We start from the raw sequence: 20,920 nt of genomic DNA, 5'->3' as shown, positions 1-20,920 counted from the left end.
GAGCATTTCAGTCAATAAAGTCCATTGCCAAAACCACATTGAAGTTTTCGCACAACTTGCAGTTGCAAAGTAGTGGCGCTAATGATCGTTAAGGTGCGAGTCACAAATGGCAACGATGATGAGCAGTCGGTTGGCGTGTGCTTTCCTATTACTGGTTCCGGTGTGGTGTGCACTCGGCCAAACCCTTCGGAACCTGAACGCTAGTGACTGGTGGGAACAGTCCGGGTTCTATCAAATCTACCCGCGATCGTTCAAAGACAGTGATGGCGATGGCATTGGAGATTTGAATGGAATCACTCAGAAGTTACCGTACTTAAAATCTCTGGGAATTAAGGCTTTCTGGCTGTCACCGATCTACAAAAGTCCGATGGCCGATTTTGGCTATGATATTGCCAATTTTCGGGATATACAGCCGGAGTACGGGACGATGGCGAATTTCGAAAATTTGGTGAAGGAAGCGAAGAGTTTGGGACTGAAAGTCATTCTGGATTTTGTTCCCAATCATACCAGTGACGAGCACGAGTGGTTCGTGAAGAGTGAGAACCGCGAGGCAGGCTACGAAGATTATTATGTGTGGCATGATGGCAAACCGGGTACCAATTTGGATCAGAACGATCCACCGAATAATTGGGTAAGTTCACGATAATATCGAAGTTGACGAATTTAGAATATTCCTTTTCGAGTAGGTCGAAAATTTCTATGGAAGTGCATGGAAGTGGAGCGATAAACGGCAGCAGTATTATCTCCATCAATTTCACCGTAAGCAACCGGATCTAAACTACCGCAATCCGAAGGTAGTTGAAGAAATGAAAGAAGTACTGCGATTCTGGCTAAGGAAAGGAGTAGATGGTTTCCGAATCGACGCCGTCAATTGGTTGTTCGAAGATACCAACTTCCAGGATGAGCCTTTTTCCGGGAACGCTCAAGACCCGCTAGTATACGAGTACCTAAACCATATATATACCCAAAATTTACCGGAAACGGTTGATATGGTGTACCAATGGCGTGCGGTTATGGATGAATACAAGATGCAGTATGGTGGAGACACTCGGGTTCTGATGACGGAGGCGTGGTCTGATCTTTCGGTACTAAAAACCTACTTTGAAGACGAAAACGGTCGACAAGGTTCACAGATGCCATTCAACTTTCAGTTGATTCTTCGATTGGACGCTAATAATTACAAAGCTTCCGATTTCAAAACGGTCATTGATTCATGGCTCGACACCGTTCCCGTAGGACAGACTCCAAACTGGGTGGTAAGTATTTTGCCAACTGATCCTCCTCGTCTTATCCAATCATTCTTTGACACATCCCCCAGCTTGGAAACCATGACAGACGACGTGTTGCTTCGCGCATGGGAGGAGTGCACATGACCGACATCATGGAGATGGTTCAGCTCTCTATTCCCGGAGTTTCTGTGACCTATCAGGGCGAAGAGATCGGTATGACAGACTACGAACTGAGCTGGGCTGATACGGTCGATCCTGCTGCCTGTTTGCGATCTCCAGAAAATTTCCTGCAGTACACCAGAGATCCAGCTCGCACTCCATTCCAGTGGGATAATACGACTAACGCAGGTTTCACAAACCACTCCAAACCATGGCTACCGGTTTCACCAGCATACGTAACGGTAAATGTACAAGCTGAGGAGCAAGCCAGCTGGAGTCACTTGAAGGTATTCAAAGCCTTGATGGAGTTGCGCGAGAGGAGTGATTTCCGCAATTGCCACTACCAGACGGCAATCCTTGGGACTAGCACTTTTGCGATACTGCGAACAGGGCCGAGCGTGGAAGAATCGGAGGTTTGGGTTACGGTGGTCAATCTTGCAAACTCAACTTCCACTGTTAACGTCGCGCAGTTATTTAAGCAGTATAAAACGCGTTCGCAGGATAAGCTTAAGGTGGTGGTTCGAAGCGTGTCATCCAAACGATCGGGAGGGTAATGGATATTAGTGAATGTGGTTGGAATATGATTATATTTATTTTTCAATTTACAGAGATATGGTTTCAGCTAACGGTGTTGTCCTACAACCGTACGAAGGGTTGGTTCTGAGAAATGTTGCAGTGCAGATTCTGGTCAAACTTTCCATGTTGGTGGCAGCACCGATACTCGTGCTCTATGCTTGGTTTTAAACAATGAAATAGGACATGGAATTTTACTCACTCTGAGTAATAAATTTACATGGGGAAATACACTAAAAAACTAAATGTATATGGGGAAATACACCATAGCGCAAACTTGTACGATTTAAATTGAAAATGTCCAATCCGAAAAGTTCCTTAACCGAGTTTCGAAACGCCAAGCCGCGTCCGGTATGAGATGCCACGCCTTTTCTGGCTACACACTAATATCGAATTTGTTTATTATCGGTGCGAAACCGAACTTTTTGTCAGTGCGAACCTCACACTGACGTAGGTTTTAAAAACAAACGATCAAACTGGCTGTCAGAAAACAAGCAGATCCAATCTTGATACCCGATCCAGGTTGGAACTGAATAATAAACAAATTCGCTATAAGTTTTTGCATGCCGAGATTGGCACCGCCAACTAGCTCGGCATTTTATTTGGCTCACACTTAGAAAATATTACCGAACTCGGTTTGATTTCAACTGAGTTTTTATCTGCTGAACGCTCGGTAGTCTGTTCGGTTCAAAGAGGAATAACCGAGCTGTCGTTAGTTCTTTTTGTCACCCACAATCTGTCAAAGCTACCGAAAATCTTTCTTGGGTGACGAAAAATAAATTTAAGCAGAAATAACCGAACATCGGTTTACTCAAGAATTACCGAACGCTGTCAAACAAACCGACACACCTGTTGTAATTGCGAAATTCGGTTCTCTTGGGCAGCGCTCGATTTTCGCTTCAAATCCTGCATTAAATTTTGATTAAGGATGCGTTGCTTCAAATTTTCATAAAAATAAAACAAGTTTTGTCAAATAAATGTATAAAATATATTTATTTATTTTTGTTTTGGCGAATAAAAACTTCTGTAACGCTTCTGACTTTGAAGTCACCCAACAAACATTGAATCTTGAATAAGAGCTTATTCAGGCAAAAATAAGCTTCTTCATCTAAAAAATAGCTTATTCAGCAGTTGATCAACTCAAATTGTTTGTTGGGCATCCTTATTCAAATGGTTTTTAAATGCCTTTGCAAGGCAGAGACATAATCTTGTACATTTTCACGGCAGTATAAACAAACTATAGCACAAGATGCCTGCAAATATAATCATACCGTTAGTTTCAAATACTTACAAAAGATTTCATTCAAATGTGCATCCTCCTGTTGCTGCAGCTGCAGAACTTTTTCCATTTAACTAATGTTTTGCACACGTCCGACGAGCACACGCGAGAAAAAATGGCTGACTAATTTTAGACTCAGCTTAGAGAACCGAGTTTTCAGTTAAAATTTTCGTCGTGAAGTTGAGCGCAAGTGGAACGTTTGACGTTTAAGTGTTTGACGTTTAACACGTTTTAGCGAATATTCGGTTCAGTTTACCGAGTTTCTCGGTTTTCACGTAGCGAATTCGTAAATGTTGATACTTTACCATACTTTTCGGTTCAGTTTTCATTTCTATCTGTCAAATTTATACTATTTTACCGAAATTCGGGTCTGCTACGATAAATACGCCTGAAAAATGTTTTTAAACCAATTATTCGGTTTCTCGTTTGTAACCGAAGAGGTTCGATAGAAAATTAAACCGAGTTCGGTAATATTATCTAAGTGTGCTGATTCTTAATGAAAAACTTACCGAGATTCAGCTAACAAACGGGAATTTTGATGAGATCTCAACTAACAAACAGCTAAAATAATCCGTAACGATTTCTGCATTCGAATCCATACTAAAAATGTTCATAACCGTCATGAAAATTCTTTCCGTGAGTCTCCTATTCAGTTGTTTCTACACCTTATCACTCTACTAATACAGTAAATCGAAGAAAAAAAATCTACTGGGAATGTTCGACATGCTTTTGACAGTTCATTTGGCTCAAAACATTATCTTCACTCATCTCCTCTGAGGGTTTCTAGTTTAGACCATGTTTATGTTAGGGCTATTTTGAAGTTTAAAAGTCAGTTTGGTGCCGGTATGGCCGTTTTGCGGCTTTTGACGTTATTTAGGTCAGTTTAACGTTATGGAACCTTTTTTGTCATTTTATTAACCCGTACATGACGGATGTTTTTCTTTTTTCTACACCTCTCTCTATACTTGACTTTGACGTTCTTATACGAGCTATCGCCTGCTTTTTGAAGCACTTCCACAGTTATTAATTGAGATCTACACACTTAAAAATAACTATTTTTACACGAGACGTAATCCAGCGTTAACGTAAATTATGGAACGTAAACAAACATGTCATGTAAAATTAAGTGTTCCCAAACCGAAACATACGCAACTCGACGAAAAGTACGATTGATTGAATATATTTTCTCGTTTCTTTCAACTGATTCTTATGTCATTTGGGCCGCTTGCATGTCTCAGGGCACGGAAATTTACATGACTTTTTGGTAGTGTGTACATGAGCATGAAATTGTATATTGTCCGGCCAACACAATGTAGTGTATTAGCATAGAGGTAACTCTAAGACTAGAAGGTCCCGAAATAACGTGCTCAACTTTTTGGCTCAGCTCTGGTACTCTCTTCGGTCCAAAGCTAATCGATTCACCCCTCGAAACATAGGAAAAACCAATAACCCCTCATTTTATGTGTCAAACTTTCATGGCGAATCAAAACAAACATTGCGTAGTACTAGAATTTCGACTAGAATGGGGTACGTTAATCGTTTGCTTGGGACCAATAGGCTACTAAAGTGGTGAGCCAATTTAAAATCGTTAGTTTTGTATTGATTGTTGGTATTAGCAACAATCAATACGAAACTAACGATTTTAAATTGGCTCACCACTTTAGTAGCCTATTGGTCCCAAGCAAACGATTAACGTACCCTATTCTAGTTGAAATTCTATTACTACACTATGTTTGTTTTGATTCGCTATGAAAGTTTGACAGATAACATCAGGGGTGTGTGGATTTATGCAGAACATGCAGGGGTGAGTGAAATAGCTTGGGACTGCTTGGGACCGTTGTTCTGGTACTGAGTGAGCCAAAAATAATAATGATTTTCTTCGGGACCCAGTGGTCTTAGAGTTACCTCTATGGTATTAGTCAGCCCAGGGAAGTCGAGAAAATTTCCAACCCGAAGATTTCCTCAACCGGTCCGGGAATCGAATCCGCCGTCTCCGGCTGGGTAATACCATAGAGGTAACTCTAAGACAAGTAGGTCCCGAAGAAACGTGCTCAACTTTTTGGCTCACCTCTGGTACTATCTTCGGTCCCAAGCTTGTCGAATCACCCCTCAAAACATAGGAAAAACCAATAACCCCTCATTTTATCTGTCAAACTTTCATAGCGAATCAAAACAAACATTGCGTAGTACTAGAATTTCGACTAGAATAGGGTATGTTAATCGTTTGCTTGGGACCAATAGGCTACTAAAGTGGTGAGCCAATTTAAAATCGTTAGTTTCGTATTGATTGTTGGTAATACAGTGCCTTTACTGATTAGACTATCTGGAGCCTGTACATCGTGACACTCAAATTACGTATTGTGGCGTTTTTGAGAACATTTTAGCTTCTGCCGAGGCTTCTGCTGATATTGATGTATTGAGAAGAGTTACTTAGTTTTTCATTTGTCATGTTCTGGAATACCCAAATAAGTTCAATGTTCAAAGTCACAAATAAGCATATAAGGGAAGTGTATGTAATGTCGGCCTAAGTGTCCCTAATTTGGGCCCATACATAGCAACCAAAAATATCCATTAGTACCGTCCCAATGACGCGATATTCTAGATACAATTGATAAATAGCCGATTTTTAGCGATGGGCCCAGTATTAGATCCATAGGCCAACATTAGAGCCATTTCCCCTATATTGAATAAATGATTTATAACAGTGTACAATGCTGAATAAAACGGGTTGTCAAATTATGTGCTGATAAAACCTCATTGAGATCGATCGATGCACCTTTATTCCGCTGTTTGCTCTCTCTCTGATTTGATTAATATACTTATTAAAAGCTATACAAACGATGACTGTCTTCCTGATTCAACACCAGAAGTTTGATCTAATAACATACTGAATAAGTGTAATTTGCACATTCATTGACGCTTTAATTCGAATGTATTCATTCATGATTGCTTTTTTTTTTTCCTCTGTTCGGGACATAACACCACTGCGACCAGTAATTTGATCTATTGTAGTAAAGGGTGATACGGTCAAAATTTGGTCAAGGGAAAACGCGTGTAAATCGGTGAAATCGTTTATTTAAAAAATCAAATTAAATTTCTTTTTCAAGTTCAATTAGTATAAAATTCAGGAAAAATATTCAGTTAGCAGTTTTTTTGGTCTTCTTTAGGTTCCGCTTGACAATAGCCCAGTATTTCTCAATTGGGCGGAGCTCTGGCGTGTTGGGAGGGTTCTTGTCCTTGGGAACCACCTGCACGTTGTTGGCGGCGTACCACTCCATGGCCTTTTTACCGTAATGGCAAGATGCCAAATCCGGCCATAACAGTACGTAACAACCGTGTTTCTTCAGGAAAGGCAGCAGACGTTTATTCAAACACTCTTTCACGTAAATTTCTTGGTTGACAGTCCCGGAAGCTATGAAAATGCTGCTTTTCAAGCCACAGGTACAGATGGCTTGCCAAACCAGATATTTCTTTGCGAACTTTGACAGTTTCATGTGCTTGAAAACATCTGCTACCTTTCCCCTTCCTTTTGCCGTATAAAACTCCTGTCCCGGAAGCTGCTTGTAGTCGGCTTTGACGTAGGTTTCGTCGTCCATTACCACGCAGTCAAACTTCGTCAGCATCGTCGTGTACAGCCTCCGGGATCGCGCTTTGGCCGTCGTATTTTGTTTATCATCGCGATTTGGAGTCACTACCTTCTTGTAAGTCGATAGTCCGGCTCGTTTTTTGGCTCGATGCACGGTTGTAGACGATACCAAATTGACCAAATTTTGACCGTATAACCCTTTATATCCCGTGTCCTTAGTTTAGTACATGTCGTATTACTCCATCACTATTGAGAAATGATGAAGTATTCGGTTTTGATACAGTTGTCATTCTTGCCTTCATAGCAAGGAATCGATTCTAACTGAAAGGTTCCGCTATTTATACCCTTCGGAGTTGGAACACCCTCCAAAGGCGCGCCCCTTTGTCAGTCAAAATTGGATTCCTTCACAACAAAAACAAGCTATGACACCGATAATGACCATGCATCAGAACCCTAGTCTTAAGCACTTCAAACTAGGGAACAACGATTAGAAGATTAGGAATCACATAGGTGAAGACTAACTAACTCATTTTTTCCTTGTTTCAAGATCATCCTCGGTCCAGGCAACCCGAGGACTTATCACTATCAACAAGGCATAAAAAGTAACAAGGACTAAGATGTGTTCCTTTGATTACTGAAAAATCCTGTTCCCCTAGTTTGAAGAAGTTAGGACTAAGAATCGGTGGTAGATCTTACATCCCGTAACGTACCACGAAAAGGTGATCTACCCACGTTACGGGGCTTCATGATTGCTTTATTATACGTCTAATAATTGTTTTCTAGCTCCATTATTAGATTCCATTGCATTGCTTAACAATTTTCTACGCCTAATTAATTTAAATCGTAAACATAGATCGTATCACTCACGACAACCATTTCATCAATCTATCGAAAAGAATAGCCCAGCATCCTTTCCATCGAAATTAGAGAGATGGAGAGGTAACATTGGTCTCACGTAAAACAACTATGAATGAATAAATCATTCTCACATATCCTTAAATTAGCTAGAGTTACGGCTGGGAGTGCTGATAGGTATTCAGATTCAAGCTTTTATTGCTTATTTTGCATATGATGTACTCTAAGATAGCTCAGATGGCAAGGCAAGCGGCTGGTGATCGGAAGGTCATGGTTTGAATCCCATCTAACGACTGTGTGGTTAGTGCGTGCTTCGACAGAAATAAAATGACACAACATAATCACTAACGAGAGAGAACAGCCCTACGCTGCTGTCCCGTTCTTATTTTCGGATTAATTATCCCGTAATTGAATAATCATTTAACAAATGTATAATAGTGTCTAATTAAACATGATTTCACATGATAATCAAGCGTTTATAAATACACCTTTATACCATCGCTGTTTAAGGAAATAATGATGTCTAATAAACGCTGAATAATCAAAAATTTGATCGAACAAGCTCTGTTACAACTCTTGTAAGTCGAATAAAAGCTTCTCGACATACCTTATTCAACACCAAATATTTCGATGTTGTGGTTGAATAAATTCTCCAGATTGTTGTGAACTAAGCCTGAACAGAAGTTATTATTAAAAATAGTACAAGTATTATTAAGCATGCAGTTGAATAAAATCGTCAAGAAGTCGTTTCTTCAATAGGTAATTGTTTGTTGGGTACGCACCTTATTTGTTTTCAATAAGATGCGACTACACTTCAGGAATCTCATTTTTTTATGTTTTCTTATTAAATTATCAACTTTTTGCGTTGAAATATGAGTTGAGTTTAATAAATGAAACCTTTTACACTGATGCAAAGTTTATAGGGATACACTCTAACATGAAAATACCCAATGATTTGTTTAAAAATTCAATTTTGAAGAAAACTGGTTTAATTAATTATTGGATAAATTTTTTGCCAAATTTAATGAAAATCTGTTACTCATTAAATACCAGTAATGCGTAACAGTCCCTCGTTAAATGGGTAAACAATTTACGCATTATTGAATTAAGCCGCATTTCTTCAAAATGGGTCTATTTTAGCCTTAATTGGTAATTTTCATGTTAGCAAGTACAAAAATTCCAGCTCCCTCGATGATTGTATCTTTTGCATCATATCACAAAGTCAATAGAAAAATTGAAACAACCTTTATCAGAAACGACCATTATCAGTAATGACAATCGCCACCATCATCGGAGGTGGAAAAGTGAACAAACAAGAAGGAAATTGCATATTATTTATCAACCGTTTCGATGCACTGCGCAAACAATACATGTGACACCGTATCAAACGGTAAATATCAACAACTCATCAGATTTAAGCAAACTACTGCCAACTACCTGTCCGTTTGTAAACAGGTAAAATTCATAACTGCTTACTTACTGTTTTTTTCCGCAAAAAATTATTGTTGTTGTCACCGGCGATGTAAAGATGGTCTCACGCCTATAAAAGTCCACATTTGAACACAGGCAATAGTTAGTATGTCGATGGAGCGGTTTCCTGATAGATATCAAGCATGAAAAACGTGGTGATTTTCGGTATCGTTCTCTTGATTGGACTCGTGGCCGCGGAAGAACACTGGTGGCAGCATGCCAACTTCTACCAAATCTATCCGCGCTCGTTCAAGGACAGCGACGGCGATGGGGTAGGCGATCTCCGTGGCATTATGGAAAAGGTAGGCTATCTCAAGAACGAACTCGGTCTGGACGCGGTCTGGTTGTCGCCCATTTTCAAATCTCCCATGGCAGATTTTGGATATGATATCTCCAATTTCACGGACATCCATGAAGAGTTTGGTACGATCAGTGATCTAGAGAACCTAGCTCAGGAGTGTAAGAAACAGAACTTGAAACTGATTCTGGACTTTGTGCCGAACCACAGCAGCGATGAGCATCCGTATTTCGTGAAGTCGGAAAAAAAGGAACCGGGATACGAGGATTACTATGTGTGGCATCCGGGAAAACTGCTGGACAACGGAACACGTGTACCACCTTCGAATTGGATTAGTGTTTTCCGAGGAAGCGCCTGGCAGTGGAGTCCAGTGCGCCAAGAGTACTACCTTCATCAGTTTGTGATCAAACAGCCTGACCTGAATTATCGCAGTGCCAAAGTTGTGCAAGATATGAAAAATGTGCTTCGGTTTTGGTTGGAAAAAGGTGTTACTGGATTCAGAGTTGACGCCCTACCATATCTATTCGAAAATGAAACAGTCAATGGAGTGTATCCGGATGAACCGAAATCAGGAACTACCGACGATCCGGATAATCCAACTTATCTCGAACATCCCTACACACAAAACCTGGACGAAACATTTGAAATGGTATATCAGTGGCGCGAGGTCTTGGATGAGTTCAAAGCATCCTCAGGGGCTACCGATGATCTGATTTTGATGATTGAAGCTTATACTCCGTTAGAAAACATCATTCGATTGTATGGTTCCGGAGACCGGCGCGGAGCTCAAATTCCGTTTAACTTCGAAGTTCTGAGCAACATCTTTAAAGACAGTACGGCTGTAGATTTCCACAAATATGTCATGCGCTTTTACGATGCTCTGCCGCCAAATCAGTATGCAAACTGGGTGGTAAGTAGACCTGTTTGAAGCCAACATAGCTCTTCACCCATTCCATATGCAATTTTCCCGATTTCCAGCTAGGAAACCACGACAACAAGCGTCTAGCTTCCCGACTGGGTGTCGCCCGTGCCGACCTGTACAACATCGCCCTCAACACGTTGCCCGGCATAGCTGTGGCCTACAACGGTGAGGAGCTTGCCATGGAAGATGTCTACATCCCCTGGAAGGACACCGTAGATCCAGCTGCGTGTAACTCAAATCCTCGAGACTTTATGCTGTATTCTCGGGACCCAGCCAGAACTCCGTTCCATTGGGATGACAGTGTGAGTGCCGGGTTCTCCACTAGCTCCAAAACGTGGCTTCCGGTCTCCCCCTACTACAAGCAGAACAACTACAAGCTGCAGAAATCCACCCCGAGAAGTCACGTGAAAATTTTCAAATCCCTGCTGAGACTGCGCAAACAGAGGACCCTGAGAGAAGGGTCGTTCGATATCAAGCTGGTCGACGAGAATTTGCTCGTTTACAAGAGGGAGCTAGCCGAGGTCAGTACGATTGTGGTCGTTCTGAACTTCCATAAATCGGCCCGAACGGTGAATCTGTCCGAAGTGTTCGAGGGATTGCCGTTGGAGTTTGAGATCATTACTTCCTCGTTGCAGACGAACTATATCGATGGGTAAGTTAGGGTTAAATTTTAACTATCTAATGACATACGATTGATAAGTGGGAAGATTATTCACTGATTTCGATGCATTTTTTTTTTCTATTTCAGCTCCGTTTTGGACCGCGATCAGATCGTTCTCCCAGCTGAAACGGGCATTGTTCTAGAAGGAAATGTCAAAAATGGCGTCTAAACGTTGAAATACAATCAAATGCTAGTAAAATTCTAGATTTTGTTTACTATATTAATTATTAAACTTTACTTGGAAAAAGTTATTAACGCTTAGAATTTTACTAAATTTTCGAACTCCTGAACTCTAGAAAAATCGCGATCGGACAAGAAGTAAAAAAGAAAATGATCAATATGACGCACAGCACAAATTTTGGGAGACTCAGCACCATTTGGATTGGGCTACCTTTTATTTAAGATTCTGGGCATCAAAGAGTTTCAGGGTCGAAGATTTTCAGTCTTTCAACAACATTGCAATTAATTTTAGACAATCATCTGAAACTCGAGGCTTCTCATCCGGGTCAGTCATTCGAGGCATACATTCTCATCTTATCAAAGCTCGAATCTAGATCACCCACTCGAAGTATTATTCAAGGTTTAATGTCAGAAGCTATTATATTAAGCCACTCGAGGCATATGGGAACTATCTGAGCCACCCAAAGTTATCATTTGAGTCAGCCATTTGGAGCGAACAAAAAAAAATCATTTGATGCTTTATATAAAATATAAAAGTATTTCATGAAAAAAAATATTGCTTAGTTCGAATCGGGGAGATATGAGCGCCCCTCATATTTTAAACATTTTCATTCAAAAGAACATTCGGTAAACAGTGGCAATTGTGAAACCCATGATTACTTACCGTGGGTAGATCACCTTTTCGTGGTACGAAACAAACACATCTTAGTCCTTGTTACTTTGTATGCCTTGTTAATAGTGATAAGTCCTCGGGTTGCCTGGACCGAGGATGATCTTGAATCAAGCAAAACATGAGTTTTTGTAACACTAGTTTACAGCATTTTCGAACTTGGTAAGGTGATGATCATTTCCAATGCAAAATCCTACGCTGAATTCAATGCCGTGGTCAGAAAAAATTAAAGTAGAGCCATTTTTGAGATATACAAAAATTTTGATTTTTTGAATTTTGGACAAAAGTACGATTACTAAAATGTCAATATCTTTGGAACTAGTGCAGCAATTTTAAATCTTTTTTTATGGAAGTGAAGCTAAATAAATTTGCTATCGTTCACTAGAATATTATGTCTTAATTAAAAATTTAATTTTGAAGTCATTTAAAAATTTACAGCTTTTTTTTATTTTTCCTGCGAATTTTGCATAAAAAATCTTGTTTTAATCAACATTTTTAATGGGATAAAAAGATTCAAAAAATAATTCCATAATTTATTCTTAAAGTCCATTCAAAACCGGAGAAAATGAGCCTTTAATGGATGAAATCGGTTGGAAATTGTCGAACTTATGAGCACTTTTGTAAAACACTTAAAAATGTTGCTGAAATACAACAGCTTTAGAGTTCCTTTTCTAGGTGTCGTTGTAAGCATCCAAATCGCATGTAAAGTTTTCATGGGAGATTCTTTTCTCTACATATCAATTTGATTAAGGCATATCAGGATTTAAAACCGAGTTGATACAAAAGAAATTTATTTAGGTTTTATTAAAAATGATTGAGAATCGAATGACTTTGTCTTCGATGTTTTGAACTTGTTTCTCGAATCAGAAACCAACAATAGTCACCCATCATTGCTTCATCCCAAAACCCTTGGTAACGACGTTCCATCATCTTCATTTGTTGGTGAAAACGTTGGCCGTGCTCATCACTCTCGTCACCAAGATTTTCCGGGAAAAAATCCATGTGAGAAAATGTATCTTCAAAGACATATTCACACCTGTGTTCAGTGAAATAAAAGGATTTGAAATTAATTATATGTAACAAACACAATATTTTTGATTAATACCTATTTTCTCATAATTTTTGAGCAATTCATGGACGGCTTCCTCATAATCTGGGCTTCTGAAATTTCCTCCTTCTTCCTCATCTGGTGTCAAAACTGTATTGAATGCGGAATCATTGAGCAGTTTTTTGATCTGTGGGCCAACAAATACACCTTCCTTTATCTTTGCGTCAGATAAATTTGGAAATACTGATTTCAAGTACTGGAATGCCGGCCCTTCTTTTTGCAACGCTTTGACGAAATTTTTGAATAGCCCAAGTTTTATATGTAGTGGTGGAAGTATTATGCGTTCTTTTACCACAAGAGGATCATTTTTAACGTTGTCTTTACCAATTGTGAAATTATCCCGTTTTGTCCAATCTTTTCGGACGTAGTGTTCCTTACGAGCTCGACTGTCCCATTTACACAAAAAACACATATATTTTGTGTATCCCTGTTGCAATCCAGTCAACATGGCAACCACTTTAAGATCGGAACAAATTTTCCAATTGTGTTGATTGTAATTTATCAAATTGAGCAATAGAGCCATTGATTCATACGTTTCCTTCATATTAACGGCATGAGCTAATGGAATAGAAGGTTTCTCATTCCCTTGATGCAGTAAAACGGCTTTCAAGCTCAACTTGCTGCTATCGATGAATAAACGCCATTCAGCTGGATCATATGGCTCACCAAACTCTTCAAACAAGCCGTTTACGTCATGGCAAAAACATGCCTTGTCCTTTGTAGAATAATATTTGTCAAATTTCTTGTGACGATTCCTGTGACAAGAAATTTTGACCTCCTTGCTCAGCATGTTGTGTTCTTTCAAGCGTGATGCCAGCAATTCGGATTTCTCCTTCGATAAGTCGAGATCTCGCACCAAATCATTAAATTCGGATTGTGTAAACAGTTTTGGGTTTCTTTCCAATTCCACCTCGAAGTCTTCCTTGCATTCCTCCTTGAATTCCTCCTCACTTTTTGTAACGGTCGATTCAACAGAGGGCGCTCGTTTCCGCTTTGGATAAACAGGATACGGGACCGAACTTGAATGTGGAACAGGTTTTGTCATAGAAGCCACTTGTGGATACTCAACTGTTTTGTGACGTCCTTGTTGCTTAACTTTTGTCAAGCAGAAATAACAATCCGTTGCATGACAAAACGGTCGACGCCATATGGTGGGCATGTCAAAGGACAAATAGCGACTGACAGATAACAAATAAGTGAGTTAGTAAGTAAGACATTAACACTTATCAAAAATAGATGAAGTAAGATAATGTCGATCAGGAAAGAACAAAGCACTACCATGCTGTACATAAATTGTTTATATGAAAGTTATTCAAAAATTCAATTTACCTTGCGCCTGACATCCACCTAGCCAAGCACGTTTTGCACGAACTACATAATACTTTTGGAATCCACGGTTCGTCAAAGTCTCCAGGATCAATTTTAAAATAAAGCCTGTATGCAGTTTGCAACGAAGCAGTGAAATTGACCGATTTTGTAAATATATAGTTGCCACACGCGTAACAAAACTTTTGAGGATCATTTTTACACTTGAATTCACGTTTTGTCGTATACATCGTTAAGCAATGTTAAAGAAAGAAAGCTGTCAAATTGAGTTGGTTGCGTTAGGTTCTCGCCGAGCGGTCTCACAAACACTAGCGTAAATAATATTGTTGAAAATATCCCATTTAATTTTGCGTGACAGCTGGTAGTGTTAGTGAAATGCAACATATGCGTACACGTCCGCAGAAAGGCAGACTGGAAGTGGTGCATGAACCTAGGAGCGGGACAACGGCCAATCTTGGAACATTCAATTTCCATGATTTTACAAAAAATTTCATAACTTCGACAATTTCCAACCGATTTCATCCATTAAAGGCTCATTTTCTCCGGTTTTGAATGGACTTTAAGAATAAATTATGGAATGATTTTTTGAATATTTTTATCCCATTAAAAAATGTTGATTAAAACAAGATTTTTATGGAAAATTCGCAGGAAAAATAAAAAAAAATTGTGTAAATTTTTAAATGACTTCAAAATTAAATTTTTAATCAAGACATAATATTCTAGTGAACGATAGCAAATTTATTTAGCTTCATTTTCATAAAAAAAGATTTAAAATTGGTGCACTAGTTCCAAAGATATTGACATTTTAGTAATCATACTTTTGTCCAAAATTCAAAAAATCAAAATTTTTGTATATCTCAAAAATGGCTCTACTTTAATTTTTTTCTGACCACGGCATTGAATTCAGCGTAGGATTTTGCATTAGAAACGTTGGTCAACCACTAAAGTTCACACTTTTTATGTTGTTTTGTAAACTAGTGTAATCAAAGGAACACATCTTAGGCTTTTTTTACCCTTCTTACAAAGAAGGGTATAGATATCACTTGAAAAACCGACTATCGATCCGAGGCCCCGAGGGCCGAGTTTCATATACCATTCGACTCAGCTCGACGAGATCGGAACATGTCTGTGTTTGTGTGTGTATGTGTGTATGTGTGTATGTGTGTGTGTATGTAACGAAATGAATGCGCTCACGTTTCTCAGCAACCGCTCAACCGATTTGGACAAACTCGGCGCCAAATGATAGATCTTGAGGTCCCATTGAACGCTATTGAACGGTGAACCGATTCCGGAGATATGGTCGGAATAAGATCCGGTGAATATGGGCCTTCACGCTGGATTTAACGGAAAACGTATCAAAACCATCATATACCATTCGACTCAGCTCGACGAGATTGAAACATGTCTGTGTGTGTGTACGTGTGTATGTGTGTATGTGTGTATGTGTGTATGTGTGTGTGTATGTAACGAAATGAATGCGCTCACGTTTCTCAGCAACCGCTCAACCGATTTGGACAAACTCGGCGCCAAATGATAGGTCTTGGGGTCCCATTGAACGCTATTAAACGGTTTTGGAATCGGTGAACCGGTTCCGGAGATATGGCCGGAATAAGATCCGGTGAATATGGGCCTTCACGCTGGATTTAACGGAAAACGTATCAAAACCATCATGCGACACATCAAATTACTACAGAATTCAAAAATAAGATCAATGCAAGTCGTGTTAAGTGTTCCAGACCACATTGGACACACTTGGACATGTTCCGGGTACCCCGGGGAAGTTGCTTGAATATGAATTGAATTAAAACCCATTAAATCACATTAAAATACGATGATAAGGTGATTGGTAGCCTCACCAAATAGACTACACCCGGATATATTCCGGGTACCCCCAGGCAGTGGCGTAGCGTCACTGGATGACACGGGGGTGGGAAGCTTGGTCACTGATAATGACAATAAAATAAATAAACTTGAATAAGTAAGAAGGGTCTGATCACACCATAGGTGGATAAATTCGGGTTTTTTACTTTCTTTTTGCCTTTTTGATAGTGACAAGACTCGGCTGTGCCCACCGAGGATGATCTTATAATAAGGAAAAAATGAGTTAGGTAGTTATTTTTCATCTACGTGATTCCTAATCTTTTATTCGCTTTTCTCTAGTTTGAAGTGGTTAAGACTACACGGCGAATGAAAACGACTCAAATTTGAGGATTCTGATGCATGGTCATTGTCGGTGTTACTGCTTGATTTTGTTGCAAAGGAATCCGTTTTTGACTGACAAAGGGTATAAAGAACGGCACCTTACAATTAGAGTCGGATCCTTGCGATAAAGGCAAGAATGACAACTGTATCAAAACCGAATACTTCATCATTTATCAATAGTAATGGAGTAATAAGGCATGCACTAAACTAAAGACACGGGACAATAGATCAAATAACTGGTGTATTGGTCTGGTGACAAAAACAAAAGAGAGTGTTGTTCAGAGAATGTTAAAAAACCTCCAAAGGTTAGCAACTCTCTCAATAACAGGTGCAATGAGAAGCACACCATTGAAGACATTGGGTGCTTTGCTTTATATGCTACCATTGCATACCAGCCGAAAAGTTTGCTCTAATGATTACAAGGAGGACTTCTCAGGATTCTAAAAACTGTTAGTATCACCTTTTATTTGGGGTCTGATGTTAACATGTTTAGCGCTTGCTGGTGGCTCTCTTGGTGTGCCGGATTGCGTGTCTATAGATATACATATGTCTATGCAAATAGACTACCATGCATCGTGACCATGTACAATCGCTATAAATCAATGGAAACGCATAGTACACTGGAGTCGCTTTTTACGCGGTTTTTTTTTACACGGTTTTTTTTACGCGGTTTTTTTTTACGCGGATTTCGGAATTTACGCGGTTTTTTTTTACGCGGATTCCGGAATTTACGCGGTTTTTTTTTACGCGGATTTTGGTTTTTTTTACGCGGATTTCAGAATTTACGTGGTATATCGCTTTTTACGCGGTTTTTTCTTACACGGTCTTTTTTTACTCGGTTTTTTTTTACGCGGATTTCGGAATTTACGCGGTTTTTTTTTACGCGGATTCCGGAATTTACGCGGTTTTTTTTTACGCGGTTTTTTTTTACGCGGGACGTATCACCCGCGTAAAAAGCGACTCCAGTGTAGTCTAGTCACATAAGAGTATTGAGCGAAAATCCAAAACTTTACAACTTCAAAAAACTATAACTCAAAATAGAAAAAAAAAAACACATCGCTGATTTATATATGTGTTGATATGTTGTGTAAAAAAGCCTAAATTGTCAAGGAAAAATTTAAAAACATATTGTGCCCTCTGTCTACCAACCATCAAAACCATAAACAAAGTATTAGGCTGATGTTTTGGCAAAAATGTACAAGTGAAACACATGAATAAAATAATTAATTTTCATTTCGTGTAGAACATACGGTTTTCAAATGGCTCGCAAACGCCAAGCCGAATGAGTTCTCACCACTAATGTGTTCATGCCAACTTGAAGTTTCATTCGTCCATAGATTATATGAACGAATCACGCAGAATTTGACAACTTTTTTTTTATCAAAGAAAAGGTACTAAAATACTTAACAATCACATTTTATCAAACTTATTTAAAACAAGCTATAACATTAAAATATTGAGACCATTATGCATCCATTAGTTAGAATAGAATTGAATACAAGAAAATCATTAATGGATCCACTGGCTTCGGTGTCTTCAATGAAAACTCTAGCGCCTTCCGCAAACTTCAGGAACCTTGTTCCGTTTTTGTTGCTGAGCTGGCAGCAATCAACTTCGCATTGGGGATGATTTCCAACATGCCCACAGACCATTACTTCATCTTCTCGGATAGTCTCAGTTCGATTGAGGCTATTCGGTCGATGAAACAAGGTAGGCACTCATCTTATTTCCTTTCAAAGGTAAGGGAGCAGATGTGTGTGCTGGTCGAAAGATCATATATGATTACCTTTGTATGGGTCCCCTCACATTGCTCAATCCCAGGCAATGAGAAGGCGGACTCTCTCGCAAAGGTGGGCGCGCAGGAAGGCGAATTTTATGACAGGCAAATTTCACACGATGAATTTTACCATTTAGTGCGTCAGAGTACCCTTTCGAGTTGGCAAACCGATTGGGACACTGGAAATCTTGGACGGTGGTTACATTCAATTATTCCTAATGTTTCTTCGAGAGCGTGGTATAAAGGCTTGGGCTTAAGTCGTGACTTCATTCGCGTGATGAGTAGACTTATGTCCAACCACTACTCGCTAGATGCTCATCTCAATAGAATAAACCTCGTGGACAGCAACATCTGTCGGTCTGGAAACGGTTACGATGACATCGAACACGCAGTTTGGCAATGTACGGATAATGACGCCGCCAGAGAGCGACTTTTGAATACCCTCGAGGCCCAAGGAAGACAACCCTATGTTCCTATCAGAGACGTGTTGGCAACCCGTGATCTCTGCTATATGCAGTCCGTTTATGTTTTTCTTCAAATGTCTAGTATAAGAATTTAATTCCTTTTGTCTTTTGTCTCTCTTTATTAGTTTTTGTTTGTCTTGTCCCCCCGTATCGATGAGTCTCATCGTCGCCCACTGGTCACCCACCATAGCCGGTCGAACTCCGGACGAAGCTAGAACAGCACTACCATTCATACTGGCGACAACACTCTGATGAGACAACGAAACCCTACCCCAAGCTCCTCCCCTGATCCTATCCTTCGAAAATGTACCCTTCTAACCTCGAGTAAGCCGCGAGTAATCGGCCCAACTCCTACTAGACATAGAATTAAGTGAATCTTGTTACACACAGTGAACAATGAATTATCGGCTCCGTAAAGCTAACGCGATTGAGCCTTCCAAATAAACGAACTAGATAAAAAAAAAAGAAACTCATTTTCTGAGAAATATTGACCATTGAACATCTTGTTTATGTCTGGTAAGGTCTGTTACAAAATAGTTAGTTTTGGAAAAAAAAATCGCTCTAAATTATGTCATTGTTTAAACACTTCTCATGTATAGTCTACATTGGCTTGACGAACTGAATAAATAAATTAAATAAAAAATTTAAACATCTTTTAACGTATTTTAACCGTTGCCACTTTGTGCAGCATATTTTTAACAAATATATAGGGGAAATGGATGTGCCCCTAATTTTGACCCATCATACATAAATTGAGCGATCGACTAAATTTTCAATAGCGACCAAAAATATCCATTAGTACCGTCCCAATGACGCGTTCATCTAGACAACATTGATAAATAGCAGATTTTTAGCGATGGGCCCAATCTTAGATCCAACAAACATTGAATGTTGAATAAGAGCTTATTCAGGCAAAAACAAGCTTCTTCAGCTAAAAAATAGCTTATTCAGCTGTTGATCAACTCAAATTGTTTGTTGGGATAGGCCAACATTAGAGCCATTTCCTCTATTTCTTAGCTTTTACTGGTGAAATTTAGTTATGTCTCTTACCGGTTCGAAAATATTGGTTCACTTTCTCTTATTTTTTCTGAAATTCACATACAAGGCCAATGAGATCAACCCAAATTTGAGTTCAGTTTACTCATAAATCGCAAAAAGTGCAGTAACTCAGCGCAGATATTTTTCATATTTTGTGATAATTGTATAATATAATTGACTTTATTTAGCGCGTTTTATGATTTTTTAGAAAGTTCCCTGAATTTCTACGAAACTTCCCTGAAATTAAAAAAAAAATCCTTGCTGTCAAAGAATTTCCCTGAATTTCTATAAAATTCTCAATTTTTCTTCAAACTTCGAATTTCTACAAAGTTTAATGAATTTATACAAAATTAAATGAACTTCTACAATATAATTAACACTGTTTCGAAGTTAAATAAAGTTCCATGAACTTCGCCGAGCTTCTGCAAATTTAGCTAACCTTGAATAACATTTGCTGCAGTTCTAGAAAGTTTAATGATCTTCGAAGTACTACGAAGTTCAGCGAAATCAAATTATATTCACCCGGTATCAGTCAAGACAAGGACATTTCGGCCATCTCGTTGAAGATTTTTTTATACCTGCCATCCCTGTTTTCCACAACAAAATATGCGAATGCGGAGTGCCGAGTACACTCTCCGATCAATGAGCGGTAAACAGGTGAGGCAATAGACTTCTCTGGCGTTTGTTAAATGGACAAAAGTATTAGCGCAGAACTTGAGGTAAATTATAAGTATTAGTGCAAGAAAACCTTTGAAGCTACCCAAAGTTCTGCACTAAACTTGTGCAATTCGCAAACGTCAGCGAAGGCTATGTGAATTCGTCGTTATCCCACTGTTTAAATGGTTTCAGTGAGTGTGATGTCAGAGAGGTTCTCACCTGTTTACACTCATTGGGGATAGTGCACTCACGCGAACGTCGCGACGCTGGAGCACAGTGTCTCGTTCTGCTTCTGTCAGATTTTCGCGATAGGCAACAGTGACAGGTTCACTAACACTATCGTATACTTCGCATCCCATGCGCATCTGTGTATGTGATCGCGTGAGAACGCTTTTCTTTTTCTAGCCATCAAACTCAAACCCCATCAGCACCCAGCAGGCAGCAGCAGCGAGCAGCATTTTTATAT

General features: G+C 39.3%; 2 protein-coding genes across 2 annotated transcripts; both read left to right on the top strand.

The window, feature by feature from the left end:
- LOC135711907 (maltase 2-like) lies at nucleotides 1-2,228 on the top strand. Its single transcript, XM_065234884.1, has 4 exons — nucleotides 1-631; nucleotides 687-1,256; nucleotides 1,319-1,938; nucleotides 1,997-2,228. Exons 1-4 carry the CDS (start codon nucleotides 107-109, stop codon nucleotides 2,130-2,132), a joined length of 1,851 nt encoding a protein of 616 aa, XP_065090956.1. The 5' UTR covers nucleotides 1-106; the 3' UTR covers nucleotides 2,133-2,228.
- A 7,028-nt stretch (nucleotides 2,229-9,256) lies between these two features.
- LOC135711906 (probable maltase) lies at nucleotides 9,257-11,276 on the top strand. The gene is made up of 3 exons (XM_065234883.1): nucleotides 9,257-10,359; nucleotides 10,428-11,023; nucleotides 11,120-11,276. Exons 1-3 carry the CDS (start codon nucleotides 9,295-9,297, stop codon nucleotides 11,199-11,201), a joined length of 1,743 nt encoding a protein of 580 aa, XP_065090955.1. The 5' UTR covers nucleotides 9,257-9,294; the 3' UTR covers nucleotides 11,202-11,276.
- The last annotated feature ends 9,644 nt before the right edge of the window (nucleotides 11,277-20,920 follow it).

The sequence above is a fragment of the Ochlerotatus camptorhynchus genome, unplaced genomic scaffold (genome assembly GCF_037179485.1).
Source record: "Ochlerotatus camptorhynchus isolate MF236.1 unplaced genomic scaffold, CSIRO-AGI_Acam_v1.1 ptg000443l, whole genome shotgun sequence".
Lineage (NCBI taxonomy): Eukaryota > Metazoa > Arthropoda > Insecta > Diptera > Culicidae > Ochlerotatus > Ochlerotatus camptorhynchus.
Note: the sequence above shows the minus strand (reverse complement) of the source record. Positions and strands in the feature narration are given on the sequence as shown.

Excerpts from the sequence above, each read along its gene's own strand:
- LOC135711907 (XM_065234884.1), top strand. The coding sequence starts at position 107 with ATGGCAACGATGATGAGCAGTCGGTTGGCGTGTGCTTTCCTATTACTG. Across the intron at positions 632-686 it reads ACGATCCACCGAATAATTGG|GTCGAAAATTTCTATGGAAG; the intron begins GTAAGTTCACGA and ends CTTTTCGAGTAG. Across the intron at positions 1,257-1,318 it reads GACAGACTCCAAACTGGGTG|CTTGGAAACCATGACAGACG; the intron begins GTAAGTATTTTG and ends CACATCCCCCAG.
- LOC135711906 (XM_065234883.1), top strand. The coding sequence starts at position 9,295 with ATGAAAAACGTGGTGATTTTCGGTATCGTTCTCTTGATTGGACTCGTG. Across the intron at positions 10,360-10,427 it reads ATCAGTATGCAAACTGGGTG|CTAGGAAACCACGACAACAA; the intron begins GTAAGTAGACCT and ends CCCGATTTCCAG. Across the intron at positions 11,024-11,119 it reads CAGACGAACTATATCGATGG|CTCCGTTTTGGACCGCGATC; the intron begins GTAAGTTAGGGT and ends TTTCTATTTCAG.